Here is a 20,230-nt window from a genome sequence, read left to right as displayed (position 1 = left end):
TTTTCCCCCCCAGGTGCCTGTTGGGGCCTGGGTTTCAGCTGTCCACACCACAGAAGTGGGCAACGAGCTTAAAGCCCCTGATGGCTCTGGGCGCTGACTCTCACCTGGCTATGGATGAAGTCACAGGCGATTTTCAGCCAGCGCCGGAATTTTTTTCCATCTTAAAGATAAAAAAAAAAACTATTGTTTTAAATTAATGCAATTGATTTTACCTTCCAAAGCAAAATTAACCCCTATTGTCAATGCACATGCACACTACACTGATGTTAGGATAAATAGTAAAGAAAACTTTGCATTGTCTTCGGTTCTACTTACTTGAGCTTCTTGTATTTTTTTATCTAGGCTAATTCTTCACTGGCAGGAGTTAATTCCTTTTAACAGTTGATACCATTATGGCCTACTAGGATTTTAAAGAAATGAGTTCATTAATAAGTAGGAATGCTCAGCAAAGGACAATTCCAGTTCACATCACTCCATAATTTTTGAAAATCATTGATGGCTTTCTGGCAGCCATGATACAGCAGTAATGTTCTACATATTGACGGTTAGTTGTAATCCAAAACTATACCCAAGGCAGCACCTCTCAAGTTGTCATGAAACAAATTTAAGACATGCTGTCATTGTTTACAGAACGACTGCTTCTGCTAACAGGATACTGCTGGTAATTTGTGTTGTCTCTTGTAAAGCTTGAAACTGATGGGCTCTCTTCTGTAACTGCTTGACTTAATCTTGTTGCTTTGTTCTTGGATATGTCTCTTTATTATAATGCACATTACACCTGTGCTTGGAAAAAGCTGCTTTATCTCTAAACACTTGAGAAAGTTTAACTTTTTTGATTTTACAAGTTAATTGAAGGTTTAACTTTTATTTTTTACATTTGCTCTAAGACTGAGCTGTATTTTTTCACTTATATGCTTCTAAACCTCTAAGTCACTTATCTATGCAGCTGTAAAAGACTGGTCTATGCATGTACCCTTACATTTTGAATTTGTGAAAAAACATAAACTTATAACTGCCAAACACAGTTTATTTAAAATATATTTAAAATATTTTTGTTAATTTAAACATTTCATTCTTTTAAAAAATTTTTCAGCTGCAGTTTCCAATTTATTTATCTATTTTTATTTTATCACTTATGTTTTGCACTTTCATTTTTCAGTTTAACAATTTCCTTTTATGTTAGCGTTATTTCTGTATCTTTTAATTTTATTTTTCACTGAAACTGTATGAGCTCACAAGTATTGCTACATTAAACATGAGACAAAAAACAACGAACCTAGAGATAGCAACAGCAAACTTAGACAAAAAGCAAAGCAATTAGCACAAACATTTAGAGGGCTCTGTTTTGCATTTTAAGACCTTTCTTTTTCTTATTCCAAGCTATGTTTTAAATATAAATTCCCCTGATAATCATTACATAATGCTCATGTGCTGATGGGGAATTACCCATTTTTGTAAAATCCTTGTAAGTCCCCTCATGAAGACTTTATTCAGGGGGGCTCCCTTTCAATGTTATTGTAACAAAATTCCCAAAAGTTCCCCTAGCAAAGGTCATCACCTTGGGGGTCACTTACCCTTTTGGTTTCTCCAGGAATTCCCTTTTATGTCAGGGAATGTCAACGTAATCCAGCCTCAAGCCCCACGTTGGGCGCCAGATGTTGCAAACCTTTTTGTTTCTATTGCTGGTTACCTGGAAGAAGTGACACAGAAAGATGCAACACAAAGAGAGACACGTTGGGCGCCAGATGTTGCAATCTGCAACCCTTTTTCCTGGGAGAAATGAACATAAAGAGATAGACACACAGAAGACAAGACAGGACTGCAGCAAAGAAACACACACTCACACAGACTGGACAAGCACTGCAGACCCCCAGGCCTGCCTCGTTTATTATTTCATAATCATCCAAAAACAGTCGACGTGCAGACACTCATGATTTGGGGGAAACTTATTTACCAGAAACTAGACTTGTTTAGACTTGCTTAGCACAGAATATTCTCACGGAATCTTTCTTACTTCCATATCTCTGTTTACCAGAAGGAATAAGACTATCTCTTGGAAAGAGGAATATTCTTGGACCTCATGTGCAAGCGTCCAAGGTCCCCATCTGTTTGCAGACTCAAGGACACATTCCTCTCCCATTTCCCATCCAGATTGAGGAAGGCCAAAGAGACATCTGTGGGCAGACTGTTTCTTTATTAACCCTTTTTGGTTCCTTCAGAACTATCCCCTTTTGTCACTGTCGGCTGCCAGGAAGCAGAGACACCCTGATGGGGGTAAGCACAACAGAGACACTATTCCAGGAGCGCTTCAGATTGCCAACTCAACTCTATAAGGTGTTACAGTGCACTTATATGCAGCCAAGTAAACAGGAAGACAGGTAGATTTGTAGATGTGGAGTTTGCGGATTGGAGAACTTCACCCAGTACAGACCACTCCCAGCTCAATGGATGTGGCAGCCATCTTTCTGGATGGCCAACTTTCTCAGCCAGCACAGCCGGACACAGGAGAGCTTTCCCTATCCTGTACTAAGGGCTGATATGGGCCAGATAGGCTTGCACTTATCCAGTGCCAGGTGATCGCCCGGCCTGGGGCCTCCTCCTCCTTCCCAGCACTCCCCAACACTCATGCTTAGCATCAGTTACACAAAACCAGTTCCCATGCTATCACACACGCTCCTATACCTCTTGCTACTCATCTTCCAGTGCTTTGTTGTTGATTGCCTTCAAGTTGAGCATGACTCATAGTGACCCTGTGAACAAAAGGCTTAAAGCCTTTCTCTTAACTATTAACACTTAATTAAAGTTCATAGAATTTAAAAAAGCAGGTTGGCAATAGCTCACAGACCACACAGAACTATGTTAGGGAAGTCAAAAGGTTAAAATTCAGATTAATAACAAAATAGAAATAAGACAGCTCCCAAAATGTGCTCACAGCTCCCTCAGCCTTGAGCCTCATGGCTCTAAGTGTTTCCAAGTTCTCAGTCTTCCCAATATTGGCTTCCCTCCCACAATTGTCCAACAGAATTTTCAGTCTTGTCAATATCAGATCCCTCTCACCCTAAGGTCTTGTCTCTCATGTAATTTCTCCAGTTTAGTCATGGCTGCTCTGACCATCCCAAAGCATGTCCTACATTTCATGATGGGGAAGGTCTCTTTAGCTTGGAGAAGAATTCCTGCCTCTTCTGGTAGGGGAAGATTCCTTTCTACAGCTAGAGTGGATCAGTTTTTTTGCAAGACTAGGTTGTTGAGACTGGCCAATCCTCTTATGGAATGGTAGATAGCCAATCCCTGTATAGCTAGGCCAGGATGTGCCATTCACATAGCCCCATCCTTCCACATAGTCATCTACACTAGAAAAGCCATACTGAAAGACAAACTCCATAATAGATTATAGGATCTAACACAGTTCACATGTTGAGCACTGAGTTCATAGGGTCTAGTGCACAGTTCATAGGACTAAATATATAGTTCAATAAGATAAGTGAATATTTCACACTACTGAGTGTAACTCATCAGACTGAACATGTAGTTCATAGGATTCCTCTTTTATTTCACAAGACCAAGTATGTCATTCACAGGATTGAGTATATAGTTCACAGAATCCAGCATGTGGTTCACAGGGCCAAGCGTGGTGTTCACAGGACCGAGTGTGGAGTTCAGAGGGCCAGGTGTGTAGTTCACAGGGCTGAGTGTGGAGTTCACAGGACAGAGTGTGGAGTTCACACCGTGTTGGAATTCACCTGCATAGCTGTGGTGACTGTATTTTAAACTTTTCCTCAAGGGGCTGCTCCGCATTTCTGTTGTGGAGTTGTGTGCAGTCCATTGCTGAAACATAAACACTGTGATGGGCTTCCAGCCTCCTGAGCTGTCTCCTTTCAGTGGTCACTGTTCTGTGTTCTATGTGGTTGTGACTGTCAGCACAGTATCAGTTTGGGACTTTGAACTTTTTAATTTCTGGATAATGCCCCAGAGGATGGCTGTGGTACAGTTTGTTCATCCATTCGCTGCCTGATACCCTTTGGGTAGTTTAGCGGTCCTGAATGAACACTTGAAGACATGCCTCTGTGTAAACCTGTTGTTTTTCTCAGGATATCTGAAAACCCACATACTGCTGTGGAGGTGACAGCAAATCCTAGGGGGCAACCCTGCTCTGCCATTGGAGCCACTCGGGTACTTATCCCAACGGGAAAGTGGAAAATGATTTTCAAAGTGGCTGCCTTCTTTGCACCTCTCCCCCCGCCCCCAGCCATAACAAACAACTTACTCATCGTCCCTCAGCACCTGGTATCAGCTGTGCCCTCCCCTGCTGTGTGGGGAGAGTGAAGATACTACACTGCTGGTCAGCTCATACTCCCCAGCTGGCAGTTGATGCTGCACACGGTGGAGTGTTACGGTGACACACCACTGGGATATTTAGTTTCCCCTCCCTGCCTCCTCTTATCCTCCTTCCTGAGCTGTGAAGGTTCTGAATGCTCTGTATGAAACCTTCATCAGCTATGTGGTTGGTAAATATCCTCAGCTAGTCTAGGGCTTGACCTTTTTCTCTGTTTTTCTTCCATTGTCTTTTGAAGAACAAAAGTTTTAAAATTTGGTTACTTTTCTGATTCTCTTTTGTGTTTTGCGGTTTGAGTGATTGTTTACAGAGAACTGGTTTTCCCTTGAACCATGCACATGTTATGTTTGATAGCATCACATAATGATGATGACATTCAGACACCATCCCCACACATTCTCAGCATTTTCTCGCTCCCTCCCTGTGGTTTTTGTTTCCACACATGCTTTCCCTTCCAGCTTTCTCACAAGTGCTGTTCTGTGACCTCTCTCTCCAAAGGATGGTGTCCCTTCTGGTATCATTGATCACCTTACAGATTTGGTTGTTTTTGGCTAAAAGTTTGTCATAGTGTGAGCTCAGTCCCAGGCAGAAAGGGTCTGAAACCACAGGTTTGGGGTTCCACCAGTCACTAACCATATAAATTTTTTCAAGAAACTTTGTAGTTTTGGTTCTTGCATTTAGAGTTATGATAAATTTTTAAATGTCACAAGACATTATATGCACTGTTGTTATTAAGTGTTATTGAATCAAGTACAACCCATGGCGACTCTGTGAACAGCAGACTGAACACCATCTTATCTTGTCCCATCCTCGACGGCACATAATAACAACAACAACAACTACTTGATCTGTTTTGCAGATAGATTGAAAAGGTATGGAGACAGGATGCATCCCTGACACGCTCCTTTCCTGATTTTGAACCATGCAGTGTTGCCCTGCTCTGTTCTGAGGACTGCTTCCTGGTCCAAGTATAGGTTTTGCATAAGCACAATCAAGTCTTCCGGGATTCCCATTCTCCTCAAGGTTAACTACAATTTGTTGTGATCCACACAGTCAAATGCCTTTGCATAGACAGTGAAACACAGATAGACGTTCCTCTGGTGCTCTTTTCTTTCTTCCAAGATGCATCTGACATTGGTGATAAAGTCTCTAATGTCATGACCTTGTCTAAACCCAGCTTGTATTTCTGGTAATTCTGTCAATGTATTGTTCCAGTCATGTCTGGATAATGTTCAGCAGGATTTTGCTTGCATGTGATATGAGTGATATTATATGGTAATTTCCACACTCTGTTGGGTCACCTTTTTTTTTTTGAATGGGAACAAATATGAATCTCTTCCAGTCTGTTGGCCAGGTAGTTGTCCTCCAGATTTCTTGGTACAACCCGGTGAGCATGTCCAGGGCAGCATCTGTTTGTTGAAATATGTCAACTGGCATTCCATCAATTCCTGGGACTTTATTTTTTTCCCCCAAGTCCTTCAGAGCAGCTTGCACTTTCTCCTTCATCACTATGGCCTCTTGTCATACATTGTTTTTTTTAATTCTTCTGTGTCATCCAAATGAAATTCTCCAATATTTTCCTTCCACAGATGTAATCAGTCTGATTCCTGTGCATCCCACAAGATGAAATCCATGTGTATAGCCTGTGTTTATGTTTCTTATAAAAAGATTTTTAATGAGAAGGTTATTGATTGTACATAATTCTATTATTTTGTCTCCAGCCTCAGTTTCGTCACCAAGTCCATGTTTTCCAACTACTGATCCTTTTTTCTTGTTTCCAACCTTTGCATCCCAGTCACTCACCTATTACTAATGCATCTTGATTGTATGTTCAATTGATTTTTTATTGCAAAAGTTAGTAGAAATCTTCTATTTCCTCCTCTTTGGCTTTGGTTGTTGGCTAATAGAGTTGAGTGATTTTGGACTTCCATGTATGCATATGAATATCCTGTCACTCACAACACTGTATTTCAAGACAGATCTAGAAATGACTTTTTAAACTATGAAAGCAACCCCACTTTTCCTCACCTTTTCATCTCCATAGTAGATCATATGATTGTCTGATTCAAAATGTCCCATGCCAGTCCATCTCATTTTACCAACACCTAGCACATAACAACAACACAACAGTATGTCATTATTTATGTGTTCCATTTATTTCTTAAAAAAAGTCCACAATTTTCCTCCATTCATGCTTCTCATGGTCCACGTTCCAATCACTAGTGTCTGCTTAGAGCTGTTCCTCCTCCTGTGTGTTTCCATATTCCAGGGCTCAGCCTCAGTTGCCATGTCTGTTATTCTGCTCTGTGTGTGCTCTATTGTCCTATGTACAATAGGGTTTTCAAAGGCCTATTATATTTCAGAAGTGGACTGCCAATTGTCTATTAACTATTAATGCAACACCATTTTTTCTGTTCTTCATTCATGGCATTGTATGCCATGTGATTGATTAAAATGGCCAAAGCTAGGCCATATTATCTCACCAATGCCTAAAATGTCAATGTTTATGCGTTGCATTTTTCACAACTTCTACTTTTTGAATATTCATACTTTGTACATTCCATATTTCAATTATTAAAGGATATTTGCAGCTGTTTCTCCTTGTTTTGATTGACTGCCAATCTGAGCTCTACCTCTAATACTTTAGGTGTTCCTCTGTTGTTCATAGGGTGTTCAGAGCCCTATTATTTCAGAAATGGTGGACAATCCTTCTTCCTTGTCTGTCTTAATCTAAGAGGTTCACTAAAATCTGTCCACCATGGGTGATTCCTCTGACCTTTGAAATTCCAGTGGCACAGGTTTCAGTATCACAGCATCCACAAGTCACCATAGTGTAGCAAACTGTTTGATAAGTGTGGTGCTAATTAGAACAAGGGTAAACATTAACATACCCTTTTTTGTCCATTTAAAACTATCTTTTTGTATATGTACATATACATAAAACAATTTGAAGACCATATAGAAGCACCAAAGTATTTTTTCATTTAGAAAAATCTTTAGAAATAGAGTATTATATTCATTAATTTTATTCTTGTCTGGAAATAAATATTTTTAGACTCACATTCCTTCAAAAACTTTTGAAGCCTTTTGGTACATGTTAAGGAGTCTTGATAGTGTACGTCATATCTTATGTGTTTGTTCACTAAAAAAATTGGTAGTTTGAATCCACCAGTCACTCCACAGGGAAAAGATGAGGTCTTCTACTCCAAATAACAACCTTGAAAAGCAATGGAGGGTCACCAGCAACTCTTTTTACACACAATAGTGAATCATCTACTCCACTCTGCTTTATTATGTTCCTCTTCTGTTAGGCATGGACAGTTGCAGCACTTCTGTGTCCAAAAGGCCTATCAGCAGCATTTTTTGGCAGCCTGTGCCTGCTTCTCACCTCTGTATCTTATTTTGTCCTTCTCACATGTTATATACTATCAACTTGGAACTGACTCCTAGTTGACCCTTCAGCTAGTTGTCAGAGAAAGTTTTGAACTATTCTCACAACAGCACACACTTTTCAATGTGTCATTTCAAACTTTACAGAGTACACACTGGTGTCAGCATAACTTTGATATATCCTGCTCTAAAGACCTGTAAAATCACTGCTATCATGTAAGAGCAGACCCACCACTGACTCTCTGGCACGTTTTCAGAAGCCGTAAATGCCACATGACATGATTGTTCACCTTCTTCCACTTCAGCCTTCAGGTCTAGTACCAGGCCAGAAGTGTGTGTAGCAGCCAAAGTTATACTAGTGACAGTGTGGTGAGCTGCCCACTATCCTCCCTCTTCTGTTCTGAATTATCCTTCCAGTGTTAACATAAATTCCCAAAGCTTCCCTTTCAACCTTCAACTTTCAAGTTTCTGTTGTCAGCTTGATCCTGTTAAGAAGAATATAAATCCCAGAACACTTAATTCTGCTCATTTGAAACCTGTACCTTGACCAGGAGGGCTCTTGTGGGAACAGAGCAAGGAAATACTGCATGGTTTAAAGTCAAGATAAGAGTGTATCAAGGTTGTATCTTTTCTCCATACCAAGTCAGTTTGTTTGCTGAATACACTATCCAGAAGCTGGACTCTGACGAAAAGGGTGACATTAAGATTGGAGGAAGACTCATCAATAACCTATGTTATGTAGATGACACAACCTTACTTGCTGAAAGAAAAGAACCTGAAATGCTTTGTGCTAAAGATCAAAGACTACAGCTTTCAGTATGGATCGCATCTCAACATCAACAAAACAAAAATCCTGACCACTGGCCCAATAGGCAACATCATCATAAATGGAGAAAATCTTAAAATTGTCAATGATTTCATCTTAACTTCGATCCATAACAAACACCATTAGTTCCACTAGTCAAGAAATAAAAGGATGTATCATGAATAGAGAAACAAGATGGTGGCAGCAGAGGAAACAGTGTAAGGAACTGGAGGAGTGGCAAGCTACATAGAAATGGGCCACCAGAGAGACCTACATGGCACACAGAGACCAATGTGGGGGGATGTGGACAGTAGGAATTTGAGTAAGAACTTTTATTAAAATAATTAGTTTGGGAGCCACAGGAGCAGTGAGCCATGGGCCCAGGAGGAAACCACCAGCTGAGCCACTGAGGGACCCACCCGCCAGGAGTAAGCATGTATTTTGGGAAGCAAACTGCTGTCTGGCTTGACCACATGGGAAACCTTACCTCAGGCCAACAGGAAGGTCCTGGGCCCCTTGATAGAGGTGAGAAGTCACTTCCAGAAGGGAACAATAGGTTTCCTCCTTGATCATTCAGGTACTTTGGGGAACAAATGGCTGCCAGCCCCTCAGCCTTGTGGGCCTTGGGCCAAAAAGGGGGCACAAATATACTGGTGCTTCTTAAAACATTGTTGTGAATCATCGTAGACATTTGAGAGCCATGGGAGCTGCAAGCATCAATAGAGTGCAGTGAGCCATGGTGGGGAGCAACAAGCTTCAGCAGGGAGCAGCGAGCTGCAGTGGGACCCACCTGCCAGGAGCAAGCAGGGCTGTGGAAAATTGAGTGAGATACTTAGGGGGGGGGGTCATGGCTGATTGCTCGACCAATTGTGGGGCCCCGTCACCTTAAGTAGGAAGGAGTGAGATAGCTGGAGCTCAACTGGAGTGGCAGACACAGTTCTCGAGGGGAAAACCAAAGTTTCCTGGTTTTTCGTTCACATCTTCCCCCCACACACCTCTGTGTGCATCTGCTGTGCATTTCATACACCCACCCCCAACACATGTGTCTGCACATCCGCCCACCCTACACACATCCAGCTGTGTACCTGCCCAACCTTCTTCTGGAGCAGTGATGTCAGATAAAGAACCAGCTATTGCCTCAGGCATGGAAAACTCTACCATAGCAATGTCCTGAAAGAAGTAGACTACTTCAATCCGCACACAAGCCCAAAGCAAGATATCACCCCCAAAAAATGACACAGTAGCAATGGATTTCCTGAACCCAGAAAGTCTAATGGAACTTTCTGACACAAAATTCAAAAGAAAAATGATTGAATCTTTTTAGTGGGTGAAAAACAAACTTAAAAAATTATAGGACAGTGCAAGCAAAAATCAGGAAGAGCTTAAAAAATAATCCAAAACAATGCAGATAAAACTAACAAGGCATTAGAGACACTCGAAAAACAAGAAACCATGATCCAAAATATGAGGTCCTAGGTTTCAGATGCTGTCAACATGATGGAGGAACATAAACAGAATTGAAGAAACTGAACACAGAACCAATGAAATAGAAGACAGAATTGTCACCACTGATCAGCTAGACCAAAATGCAGAATAAAAAAGTAAGGGGGGAAAAAAAAGAAAATCTTAAAAATAATGTGGGACACCATCAAGAAAAATAACATGCACATCATCAGAATCCCAGAACAGGAAGAAACAAATAAAGGCACTGAAAAAAATGTGGAAGAATTACTAGAAGAAAACTTCCCAGGCATAATGAAGAATGAGAGACTATATATTCAGGAATCTGAGGGAACACCATATAAAATAGACCCCAAAAGAAAAACACCAAGGCATATCACAGTCAAATTTTCCAGAACCATAGATAAGGAATGAATTCTGAAAGCAGCGAGGGAGAAAGAGAAAGTAACCTCTTAGGGATAGCAGATAAGATTAAGTGCTGATTTCTCAGCAGAAATCATGTGAGCAGGAAGGTGGTGGAATGACATATATCAAATACTCAAAGAGCATAACTGTCAACCAAGAATACTGTACCCAGCAAAAGTGTCCATCAGATATGAAGGAGAGATCAAGATATTCCCAGAACCTAAGAGAGTTTGTAAAAACAAGACTGGCACTTCAGGAAACACTGAGAGATGTTCTTACAGAGGTGCCACAGAAAGCTGGATGGACCAAAGTAATTAGCAACAACACCAAAAAGAACTCAACAAATGATAGTAATAAAACCTTGCCTCTCAATAATCACATGGAAAGTGAATGGTTTAAATGTACCACTGAAGAGAAAAAAGAGTAGCAGATTGGTATATTAAAAAAAAATCCATCAATAGGTTGTCTACAAGAGATACTTGAAAAATGAAGATAAAGACTAAAAATGAAAGGGTGGGGAAAATATACCAAACAAATGGCAACCAGAAAAAAAGAAGGAGTAGTGATATTAATCTCTGATAAAATAAATTTCAATGCAAAAACCATCACAAAGACAAGGAAGGTCACTACATAATGCTTAAAGGTTAATAGAACAAGAGGACATAATAATAATAATAATAAATATCTATGCACCCGATGAAAGACTTGCAAAATATATAAAACAAACACTAACAAAACTGAGAAAGGAAATAGACAACACTACTATAGTACTTGGAGACTTCAATACACCCCTCTCAAGAAAAGATAGAACTACCAGAAAGGAACAAAGATACTGAAGAATTAAACCACACAATAAAGCATCTCGATCTCATAGATATTTATAGGCTAAAGCACCCTTCAAAAACACAGTATCCCTTCTTTTCCAATGTTCATGGAACATTCTCCAGAATAGATTCCACTTTAGGTGACAAGGCAAGCATCAATAAATAAAAAAAAAATAAAAATAATACAGAGTATCTTCTCAGACCACAATGCTACAAAATTAGAAATTAATAATAAGAGGATAAAGAAGAAAAAAAATCATACATTTGGAAGCTGAATAACACCTTGCTTGAACATGACATGACTAGAAGAAAAAAAAAATGAAATTAAAAAGTTTCTTGAAACAAATGACAATGAAAACATCACTTACCAAAACCTCTGGGAAACAGCCAAAACAGTAATCAGAGGTCAATTTACAGCAATAAGCAAGCACATCAAAAGGCAGGAAAAAAAATGACCATTGACTCTCTAACCCAACATCTCCAACAAATTGAAAAAGAAGAGCAAGAAAACCCAACACCTTCTAAAACTCCTCAAATTATAAAAATTAGGGCAGAAATAAATGCAATAAAACCCCAAAAAACAATTGAAACCATCAACAACACTAGGAGATGGTTCTTTGAAAAGATCAATAAAATTGACCAACCACTAGCAAAACTAACAAAGGAAAAGATACAAATAATCCAAATAAGAGATAAATCAGGCAACATCATAACAGAACCAAGTAAAATAAAAACTCTAACAAGGGAATAGTATGAAACACTATACTCAAACAAATATGAAAACCTAGAGGAAATGGACAAATACTTAGAAATTCACAATCTACCTAAACTGAGGCCAACCAAAATTGAACATCTGAACAGACCCTCCCTTTACAAAAGAAGAAAATTGAAAAGGTAGTAAAACAAATTCCAACCAAAAAAGCCCTGGACCAGATGGTTTTACAAGTGAATTTTATCAAATATTCAGAGAAGAACTGTCACCAATTTTACATAAACTATTTCAGAAAATAGAAAAAGGTGGACTTCTCCCAGACTCATCCTATGAAGCACACATATCCTTGATACTAAAGCCAGGAAAGGACACCACCCAAATAGAAATCTATAGACCAATATCTCTTATGAACACAGATGCAAAAATCCTGAAATAACATTATAATAAAATCCTGGCCAATAGAATCCAACGATACATAAAAAAAAATAATTCACCATGACCAAGTGGGATTCATAACAGGTATGCACGCTTTCTCAAAAAAGTTGCAAATAGAGATACCATCTGACCCAGCAATTCCACTACTGGGAATATACCCTAAAGAGACCATAAATGGCACCCAAGTAGATATATGCATACCCATGTTTATTGCGGCTTTGTTTACAATAGAAAGGAGTTGGAAACAACCTAAGTGCCATGTTTACAGCATTGAAGTCTTTGGGGGAGAGAATATTTTATATTTTAGGGCATTATGTTTATCGTAAGAGTACGGAATGAGGGTTGCAGAGTGGATTATATTGGGGGGAGGGGGTGGGATTTGGGGAGGTGCGGGGGGGTGGGATTACGTACCAATGAGGGAGTTTTTCTTTTGCGTTTGAAGGAGAGGAGCAAACGGGGGGTGGGGGGTGGGGGCGGGGAGAGGGGTGCAACAATGAATGAATGGAATTCCAAAATCTCTGTAGATGTTCACTGAAATGAAAAATAAAGAAATTAAATAAAAAAAACAGGTATGCAAGAATGGTTCAACATAAGAAAAACAATCAGTGTAATTCATCACATAAATAGCAAAGAACTAGAACCACATGATCCTATCAATTGATGCAGAAAAGGCCTTTGACAAAATTCAACACCCTTCCTGATTAAAACGCTAAACAAAATAGGATTAGAGGGGAATTTCTTTAACATAGTAAAAAAATATATATATGCCAACCTGAGAGCCAACATTGTTCTCAATGGAGAGAGATTAAAGGCATTCTCTTTAAGAACAGGAACTAGGCAAGGATGCCCTTTATCACCTCACCTATTCAATATTGTATTGGAAGTCTTGGCAGTAGCAATAAGACAAGAGAAGGAAATAAGAGGTATCCAAATTGACAAAGAGGAGGTAAAATTATCTCTCTATGCAGAAGATATGATGGTATACTTAGAATAGCCTAAAGATAAGCAAGAAAACTACAAGATATAGTTGACCACTTCAGCAAAGTAGAAGGATACAAGATCAACATACAAAAATCAGTTGGATTTCTCTACAGTGACAAAGAGAAGACAGAGCAGGAGCTAAGAAAAACAATACCCTTCACAATAGCTAATCACAAGATTAAATACTTAGGAGTAAATCTAACCAGAAGCACAAAGGATCTTATAGAGAAAATTATGAAATATTACCACAAGAAAAAAAAAAAGGAGACCTGGAGAAATGGAAGAATACTCCTTGCTCATGGATAGGAAGACTCAGTATTGTGAAAATGACAGTTCTACCAAAGGCAATTTACATGTTCAGTGCAATCCCAATACAGATACCAAACCCATTCTTAAATGAGATGGAAATGGCAATCTCCAGTTTTATTTGGATTGGGAAGAGGACCTGAATAAGCAAAGCACTCCTTAAGAAGATAAACAAGGTAGGAGGCATCTCACTCCCTTTTTTCAAATCCTACTACACTGCCGTGATGGTCAAGACAGCATGGTACTGGTACAATGACACACATAGATCAATAGAATAGAATTGAGAATCCAGAAATCAGCCCATCCAACTGTGGTCAACTTATTTTTAACAAGGAGATTAAATTGGTTAAGTGGGGAAATGACAGCCTCTTTAACAAATGTTGGCAAAATTAGAAAGCTATCTGCAGAAAAAAAACTCAACCAAGAATCACACCTTCCTCCATACACAAAAACCAACTCAAAGTGGATCATGGACCTAGGACTAAAACCAAGGATTATAAAATTCATTAAAGAAAATCTTGGAAGAACTCTAGTAGTCCTAATCCACAATATAAACAGTCTTCCAAGCATCCTGAAAAAAAAAAAATCTACAACTAGGAGAGGATAAAACAGGTGAATGGGACCTTCTAAGAATCAAATCCCTAAGCACATCCAAAAACTTTTCCAACAGGGTGAAGAGGGAAGCCACAGACTGGGGGAAAACTATTTGGTAATGACATGTCAGATAAGGGACTTATATCTAAAATTTATAAGATACTCTAGTACCACAACAAGATAAATAACCCAATAGAAAAATGGGCACAGGATATGAACAGACACTTCGGCAAAGAAGACATTCAGATGGCAAACAAACACGTGAAGAAATGTTCAAAATCCCTAGCTCTAAGAGAGATGCAAATCAAAACAACCATGAGATATCATCTCACCCCAGTAAGAGTAGCAAAATTTAACAGAACAGCAAACAACAAATGCTGGCGAGGTTGCGGAGAAACTGGAACCCTTATCCGCCATTGGTGGGCATGTAAAATGGTACAACCACTATGGAAGACAGGAAGGCACTTTCTCAAAAAGTTGCAAATAGAAATACCATTTGACCCAGCAATTCCACTGCTGAGAATATACCCCCAAAAAAACCATAACCGCCACCTGAGTAGATATATGCACACCCATGTTTATCGCAGCTTTGTTCACAATAGCAAGGAGTTGGAAACAACCTAAGTGCCCACCCAGAAACGAATGAATAGAGAAGCTCTGGTATATTCACACAACAAATACTAAACTGCATTGAAAAACAAGGAACTCATGAAATATACAAAATGGGTGACCTTGGAGGACATTATGCTCAATGAAATATTTCAGTCACAAAAGGACAAATACTGCATAGTACCAGTGTTGTAAAAGGGGACTGACATTGGGGTTGGGGGAGACTGAGAAAGTGGGGATAAATAATGTATACTGCATTGAAACATATGAGGGAGAGAACTATTTAAAAGGTACTTATGATTAGGTATTATTGTCATGACAGGAGTCCAGAATGAATGCTGCATATTGGAGTGGACTTGGAGGGAGGGACTGTATAACAATGAAAGAATTTTACTTTCAAAGAGAAGAGTGAACTGGGCAGGGAGAAAAGTGCAACAATGAATGACTGGAAATACAAAGTCTCTGTATGTAAACGTTAATTAAAATTAATAATAAAAAGAGCTTCAATAGCAAAAAATAAAAGATGTATCAAATTGGGCAATTCTGCTGTGAAGAATTTGTCCAAAGTTTTAAGGAGCAGCAATGTCAGTTTAAAAAGTAAGGTATGGCTGATCCAATCCGTGGTATTTTCATTACTATGTATCAGAATGTTGGACAGTGAATCATTACGATAGAAAAATTAATGCCTTTGAATTATAATCTTGGAGAAGAGTACTGAATATCCCATGGACTGCCAAAAGAACAAACAGATGTGTCTTGGAGAAAGTGCATCTAGGGTGTTCCTTGGAGGCAATGATGATAAAGCTTCAACTCATATACTTGGGCATGTTGCTAAGAGGAGCCAGTTTTTGGAAACCATCACGCTTGGTAAGGTGGGAGGTTAGATGATGAGGATGGTGCAGGATATGACGGGACAGAGCTGCTCAGAGTGCCGCTGGGTGTCAGGGTTGACTCTCTGGCACCTAAAAACAACAACTGTAACATAAAGTCAAGGAGTACGGTGCTCCTTAATACAGTCAGCCATATACAACCACAAGAAAACTCAGACGAAAGGGGTGGAGAAGGAGGAAGAATGCCAGGGTGGGCCCAGGAGGAGGCGGGAAGGGTACTGCTATATTGTGGGGACTGTAGCCATGGTCATCAAACAAAATTTCCAAGAACATATTCTTGAATACAAAACTAATACGCTCTGGAAACTTGCAGTTGAATAGCAGTAAAAAAGAATTTAGAGGTTTTTAAAATGCTTATTTTTTAAAAAATGTCATTAAACAGTAATAAAAGCCGAAACCTGTTCTACTCATAACTCATTAAATGCCACTGAAATACAGGCTGTCATTGCAGAGGTAAAAAAATGGTAATGTGGTCTCTCATGCTCTCTGGAGAGGACCCCTGGTGGCACAGTGGTCAAGTGCTTGGCTGCTAACCAACAGGTCAGAGGTTCAAATTCCCAGCTACCCTGCGGGGGAGACAGAGGCAGCCGGTTTGAAGCAAGATACCTCCTGGAGACCCTGTGGGCAATTTTTCCTCTAGGGTTGCTGGGTGCTGGAACGGCCCAGGGATGGTGCCTTTGGTTTGGGATGTCATAGAGAACAGGCTGACCTGTACTAGGTCCATGGAAAGTGGCTTGCCATGACCAGAAACCTGGAGGAGGTCAAGGGCAGGGCTGCCAGGTCACATCTGCTGACAGCCCCTGTCGGCACCCCAGATGAGGCTCCTGGGGAGCCTGGGTCAGGGCAGCAGGACACTGGCCAGCCCACTCATGCGGAAGATGACATAATTAATGTCCAAGAAGAACTTTGTTGACAGGCTAGAAAAATGGATCTGGTCAAATCACACAGTCAGTAGGAGGACAGCACTGAGTCCCTCTTCACATCCAGCAGACGAACCAGGGTAAGGGGGCCATTTAATCACCCAGAAGAGGCGATTGCATGTGTGAATGGTCAGAGCCTCAGTGTATGGTCACTGCGTGCTGTCCAGAGTGACCCTGAGCCAGAGCAGAGCTGCCTGGGGTCCTTTCCAGGACGGGCAAAGATCCATGCCCAACCCCTGACAGTCTGCTGGTGGGTTGAATCACTGACCTGGTTAGCTGGCAAGCGCTTCACCCCTGTGCCACCAGGTCCTTCAGTCTAAGATTATTAGCTGCTGCTGAGTTGATTGTGACTCACTGTGACATGATGGACAACAGAAGAAACCCTGTCCACCCTTGCACCTCACCCCGCAGTCACCACTTCCTTAAGCCATGGTCACAGCCATGTCCAGTCTCAAGGACAAAAGCACAGTGAAGTGTCCACAACAAACCTGCTACTTGTTGTGTTGATCCTAACTCACCTCAACCCTGAAGGACAGGGTAGAACTTGCTGCAGGCTTCCTCAGGCTGGGAGAGGCCAGCAGCTTACTCACAATTAGCATCTGCCTGTTAGCATCTGGGTGCTAGGGTAGCACCCCACAGGGTTCCTTTCCTGGGATGGCCATTGGGTGCTCACTAGAGCCCCCGTCTGCTGATTATCAGCTGACCTTTTGATTTCCTGAAGGGGTGGATGATGCTGTCTCAGCTAACCAGTGGTGTTGTGATAGAGTGGACATAGTGGCTGGTACAATAACTAAACCTGTTCTCCGAGAGTTGGGCATCAAAAGTCCAATTCAGTGTGCTGGCTTTCTCTTTGTGGGCTCCTTGGGAAGGTCCCCGTGTCCTTTCAACATCTGGATGCCTGTAGAACTCCACGTGTCTTGGTGTCAGTCTCTCCCTGGGTCTAATGGGTTCTCAGTGCTCAGGCCTACAGAACCTGGGGGCCACAGGGCTCAGGGTTCACAAGGCCTGGATTCCATAAGGCCTGGGGTCCAACTCTACCTGGTGAGGCCACTTTCTGCTGGGGGAATCTAGAACCAAGGTGCTTCTGTGAACAGGTGATCTGATTGTCCTGAGTAGGACAACCAGATGACAGAAGTGGTCCAGGGGCTGGGAAGGTGAGTGCATTTCTTGTTTTTAGGAGCTGTCAAGTTGACTGACTCACAGTGATCCTAGGAACAAGAGATGTGAACCCTGCCCTATCCTGTATCATCCTCCTCACCTTACATGCTTGAGCCCATTGCTGTGGTCAGTATGTCAGTTCATGTCATTGGGTGTCTTCCCTCCCCACGCTGATCCTTGGACACGCATGTTTCCAGGAGCATTGGAAAGGTAAATGCATGCTCAGCTTTGTGCTGTCCCAGAGAGGCATTCCGCTGCTCTCTTTCGCCACATTCACACAACACAACCCTTCATGTGCATCCAAATTTGGAAGAAGAGGTATGTGGTACTGACCTAGGTGGTTCACTGTCCTTATCCCAGGCCAAAAAAATAGTTAAAAAGAAGTATGACTGTGATTGTCGAATGAAACAGCAGATCTCATTTGAGCTGTAGCTGTTAAATTATTTGATATTTGTATAATACTTTGAACCTCATTCAAAATCACTAATATTCACTCTCTGTTGACACAGCCCATAGCAAGTTGTGCTGATAATGCAGAAACTGGGGATTCAACCCACCAGCAGCCCCTTGAGAGGAAGATGAGTAATCACCTCCCTCACAGTTTACAGCTTAGAAACACTGGAGAGTCAGCCAGGAGTTCTTCCGGACTCCAGGGCAGTGTGTAGATCTGGACCTCCATAATGTCGACAGTTATTTGTTGTTGTGAGGACCATCAAGTTGACAGTCAAATAGATCAGGTAGATTGAGGATTTCTAGGTGCCCTGGGTCAACTCTAACTCACAAGGCTCCTGTGGCCACACACTTTAAGTTCATTCTGTCCTGTGTTGTCTGATAGTCTGATGATTTCTGTTGCCCTCAAGCCCATAGCGGCAGTCACTGTATCAATCCATCTTCAATCCATCTTGGTGAAGGTCTTCCTCTTTCACTGACATTTCCTAGCATTGTATCTTTCCCCAGGGATTGGTCCCTCCTAACAAAATGCTCAGAATAATGTGAGATAAATCTCACCATCTTTACCTCTCAGGGGCACCCTGGTTGCAGTTTCTCCAAGACATATGTTTATTCTTTTGGAAGTCCATGGCATGGTCAGTACTCTCAAGACTATTTCAAAGGCATCAACTCCTCTGCCATCCTTATTGTCCAGTTTTTACCTGCACAGGAAGCAACTGGAAAGAACCATGGCTTAGGTCAGATGCCCTTAGGCTTTAAAGGGACAGTCTTGCTTTTTAGCTCTTTGAAAAGGTCTTTGACAGATTTGCCCAATGCAACATGTCTTTTGATTTCCTGCCCATTTAAAAAAGAGATTTAATGCACTGAACATCAATAACTGAAGACCCAGTGCCTTGTGGGACGGTCTCAAGGACATCGTAAAAGGTCATTAAAGGACGCATAAAACTAAAAACCGTAACACAAAGTTCGAAGTCCAGTGTTGTGGAGTGTTTCCGACTTGTGGGTCTCTGAGGCTGCCCACCTTTACTGGAGCCCACACCACTGAGTTCCCTGTTAACAAATCTATAGCAATGCTCAACAGAAAGACAGGACTTTAATTTTCCATGGACAAGTGTAGGTTCAGGAAAAGAAAAAAAATTCATCTGTCATCCTCAAGAACAGGGAGCTCTGGTGGTGCAGAGGGTTCCAAGTTGGGGCGTTAACCGAAAGGTCTGCAGTTCGCATCTCCCCACCCCTGCCAGCTTCAGGCAGGAGAGAGGAGAGTTCCTATTAGCATTTATCATCTCAGTGGTCAGAACCCACGGTTGGGTGTTGGCTGTGGTCTCTCTTTCCCTAAAGAAGAGAGAGTGCCTGGGCCCGGTGCTGCTGCCGCAAGAACCAGAATGCTGAGCTCCGCGTCAATTTCTCAGACTTTCCTCCAATGAGTGGAGACAGCTGTGAGCTGCAGGCCCTTCAGAAGATCCTCCCCTGGAGGGCAGGATGACCTGCGGCTTGGCCGCCAACTTTGGCAGCCGCGCAGGAAACCTACCGTCAGGGATCAAGGGCCCATTGTTCCACCTTCAGGCATAGGGTACACTACAAGGGCGACTTGGCTCTGGGGTCAAGGGGAGGTGAAGACCGGGGTGTGTACAAAATGAGGCCTGCCGGGGCCAGGATGGAACCCAGCATTAGAGCGCGTGGCTCCAGAGTGTTGGTGTGGGCATATCCTGGACCAGGAGGGGTAAGAGGGACCCCACTGGGCTCTCCCTTGCGGGAAACCGGCCCCGAGGACGGTGTCCGCGGGCGGCGGCGCTTCTCTTCCAGAGCCGCCTCCCCGCACAGGCTCAGGCTGGGCCCCGCTCAAGTTCTCCAGGTGCCCCGTCCTCCTCTGGTCAGCCTCCCTGGCCCCAGAAAGCCGCTCCCAAGGTACCCCGGGCCCCACCCGGCGCCCAGGAGGCCGGCCGAGCCGGCGGCGCGG

General features: G+C 41.9%; 1 protein-coding gene across 1 annotated transcript in view; it reads left to right on the top strand.

Moving 5' to 3' along the window:
• The window catches only part of SOHLH2 (spermatogenesis and oogenesis specific basic helix-loop-helix 2), a 69,871-nt gene extending 50,115 nt beyond the window's left edge, over positions 1-19,756 (top strand). Inside the window, exons 13-14 of the mRNA XM_006879640.1 lie at positions 17,782-17,819; positions 19,612-19,756. Coding sequence (XP_006879702.1) covers positions 17,782-17,819; positions 19,612-19,756 — 183 coding nt within the window. The remainder of the gene's footprint in view (positions 1-17,781; positions 17,820-19,611) is intronic.
• The last annotated feature ends 474 nt before the right edge of the window (positions 19,757-20,230 follow it).

This window comes from Elephantulus edwardii, unplaced genomic scaffold (assembly GCF_000299155.1).
Source record: "Elephantulus edwardii isolate Elephantulus edwardi_28Jun2011 unplaced genomic scaffold, EleEdw1.0 scaffold00004, whole genome shotgun sequence".
NCBI lineage: Eukaryota > Metazoa > Chordata > Mammalia > Macroscelidea > Macroscelididae > Elephantulus > Elephantulus edwardii.
This window is presented reverse-complemented; position numbering and strand designations above follow the sequence as displayed.